The sequence below is a fragment of the Phragmites australis genome, chromosome 17, assembly GCF_958298935.1.
Source record: "Phragmites australis chromosome 17, lpPhrAust1.1, whole genome shotgun sequence".
NCBI lineage: Eukaryota > Viridiplantae > Streptophyta > Magnoliopsida > Poales > Poaceae > Phragmites > Phragmites australis.
The window spans coordinates 27,261,696-27,264,540 of record NC_084937.1 but is presented as its reverse complement, the minus strand read 5'-3'; the positions used below and the strand labels follow the sequence as shown (position 1 = coordinate 27,264,540).

Genomic DNA, 2,845 nt, shown 5'->3' with positions numbered 1-2,845 from the left:
GGGAGTAGCAGTTAGAACTTGTTACATTAGCCAAATCAGCACGTGCGTTGGTAGAAACCTTCAACCAGTCAAAGGCGGTCAGTTCAAAGTTTCAAAAAATTAAGTGAGCATCTTCACTTCCACCTACTATATCCTTTTCCCGCGCTTAGTAGTGGTGTGCACTCCTATAAAAACGCACGGCACGGGACCAGCAAATCGCACAGTAGCCCAAGGCGCCAAAGCAAAAGCAAGCAACAAGGACTCTCACGTCCGATACGAGCTAAGACATCGTCGTGCAGCTCTCGCCCTGTTGTTGCAAACTCTAGCTTGCGCCAAAGCTATCTTGATCCGCGAAAGAACAACCGCACCCGCTCGACAGCAATGGAGGTTAAGGTATTGAGCTCCAAGCTCGTCAAGCCTGCCTACAGTGCCGGCGCGGCCCCGCCGGCGGCAGCTGAGTACATCCCCATGTCCATCTTCGACAGGGTCACGTACCAGATGCAGATGGCCATCATCTACGCCTTCCCGCCGCCGGCGCCGTCCACGGCCGCCATCGAGAAGGGCCTCGCCACGGTGCTAGCGGAGTACCGCGCGTTCGCGGGGCAGCTCGGCGAGGGCCCCGACGGGACGCCCTCGGTGCTGCTCAATGACCGCGGCGCGCGGCTCGTGGAGGCGTCCGTGGACGCCAACCTCGTCGACATGGCACCCGCGAAGCCCACGCCGGAGCTGCTGCGGCTGCACCCCGACCTGGAGGAGGAGCTCGAGGAGGTGGTGCTGCTGCAGCTGACGAGGTTCCGGTGCGGCTCCCTCGCCGTCGGGTTCACGTCCAACCACGTCGCGGCCGACGGCCACGCCACCAGCAACTTCCTCCTGGCGTGGGGTCGAGCCACCAGGGGCCTCCCCATGGGGCTGCCCCCCGTGTACCACCAGGCGGGGCTCTTCAAGCCACGGTCCTCGCCTCGCGTCGAGTACGACCACCGCAACAGGGAGTTCTACCTGCCGTCGCCCACCGAGAAGCATGGCCATGGCGAGGGCGTCGACAACATCGTGATCCACAAGGCGCACTTCACCAAGGACTTCATCGCCGGGCTCCGCGGCAAGGCCTCGGAAGGCCGCGGGCGCCCGTTCAGCCGGTTCGAGACCATCCTCGCCCACCTGTGGCGCACCATGACGCGCGCGCGCGGTCTCAGTCCGGACGAGACCTCCACAATCCGCCTGTCCGTGGACGGCCGCCACCGCCTCGGGCTGCCGGCCGAGTACTTCGGCAACCTCGTCCTCTGGGCGTTCCCGACCGCTACGGTGGCCGACCTCCTGAACCGGCCGCTGAAGCACGCGGCGCAGGTGATCCACGACGAGGTGGCCCGCGTGGACGGCAACTACTTCAAGTCTTTCATCGACTTCGCAACCTCCGGCGTCGCGGAGAGGGAGGGCCTCGCGCCGAGCGCCGTCCTCAAGGACGTGATGTGCCCGAACGTGGAGGTGGACAGCTGGCTGACGTTCCCGTTCTACGAGCTGGACTTCGGCACCGGTAGCCCGTCCTACTTCATGCCGTCCTACTTCCCGACGGAGGGGATGCTCTTCCTCGTCCCCTCCTACTTCGGCGACGGCAGCGTCGACGCCTTCGTGCCCGTCTTCCAGCACAACCTCGAGGCATTCAAGGAGTGCTGCTACTCCATGGAATAGTGTCGGTCGGAGTCATGGTCGAGTCGGCGAGAGGTGATTATTTGGTTGCGACGCACGCTAAGGCGTCGTCAATTGCACTACGTACGTGAAGAACTAGTTATTCTTACAAGTTTCTTTTTTCCTTTTCTCGGGTTGTCGTTTAATTTTTCAGACGCTTGATCGCATCCCGATCGACCTGTCGAATCAGGGAAATCTTCGTGTTTCGTAGCAAAGTTTTGGAGATGTACATTGATGATTTAATTTAAGAGCTGCAAGGAAATAAAATGAATTCGTCTTAATAAAACATGTGCGGTGTTAATCACTGAGTGTGCCAGTGCCAGGATGGACGATCGTGTATCGATCAATATTCCCCGAGAAATACAACTGCACATCCACTCATATGCATCTGTCCGACTCTTTCAACTTGAATCCATTTAATTTCCTTTTTATATTATATGCACCTATAAGTGACAATAGTACTGTCCGGTAGGTGAAGGCACTCGGGCTTAGGGATGTCAATGGGGACCCGATCTTCGATTCTCCACAGGGAATTCCTCTATTAGTAGATGGGGATGGGAAGATTTCGTTACCCGCGGGGATATAGATGGTATAAATTATATCCCTGTTGGGTCTAACAGAGACAGATATGTGGAAGCATTTCTTGTCCTTGTTTCCCCGTGGGGATCCGTTTTGGCCCAGCGGTGATGGTCCAGACGTACGCGATCGGCCCAGGCAGGAGCCAGATGCGCGACCTAGGCGGACGCTAGTGCGCAGCCCAGCCAGGCACGGTCTGAAGCCGTGGCATGGTGCGGGTCGGTCCAGTAGGCTGTCTCGGTCCAGGTGGACGGGGACAGGTTCCCTGTCAGATCTTCATTCTCCACGTGGAGACGAAGATAGAGAGAAAATAATCCCTACAAGTAAGATATAGACGGAGATAAAAAAAAAATTCCTTCGTATGAAGACAGGGACGAAGAGTCATTCCCCAACGGAAAATTCTTCATCGACATACCTACTCTCACGTACATTTACCTAACTGGAAAGGTAGTAGGTGAATAGCCGCCATCCAATCAGCCACCTGGAACGACAGAACCCCACAATAGTCATAGACGCCGGCGCCGTTGGACCCGACGACCGTCGTTCCTGCAGCACCTATCACGCGCTCTTCGCTCGTGTTAGCGGCGCCGGCACGCACCGGCTCCGGCAT

At 57.7% G+C, this 2,845-nt stretch overlaps 1 protein-coding gene across 1 annotated transcript; it reads left to right on the top strand.

The window, feature by feature from the left end:
* The first annotated feature begins 211 nt into the window (after nt 1-211).
* LOC133896694 (putrescine hydroxycinnamoyltransferase 3) lies at nt 212-1,945 on the top strand. Its single transcript, XM_062337288.1, has one exon. It carries the CDS (start codon nt 361-363, stop codon nt 1,660-1,662), a length of 1,302 nt encoding a protein of 433 aa, XP_062193272.1. The 5' UTR covers nt 212-360; the 3' UTR covers nt 1,663-1,945.
* Nucleotides 1,946-2,845: the final 900 nt, after the last annotated feature.

Excerpts from the sequence above, each read along its gene's own strand:
- LOC133896694 (XM_062337288.1), top strand. The coding sequence starts at position 361 with ATGGAGGTTAAGGTATTGAGCTCCAAGCTCGTCAAGCCTGCCTACAGT.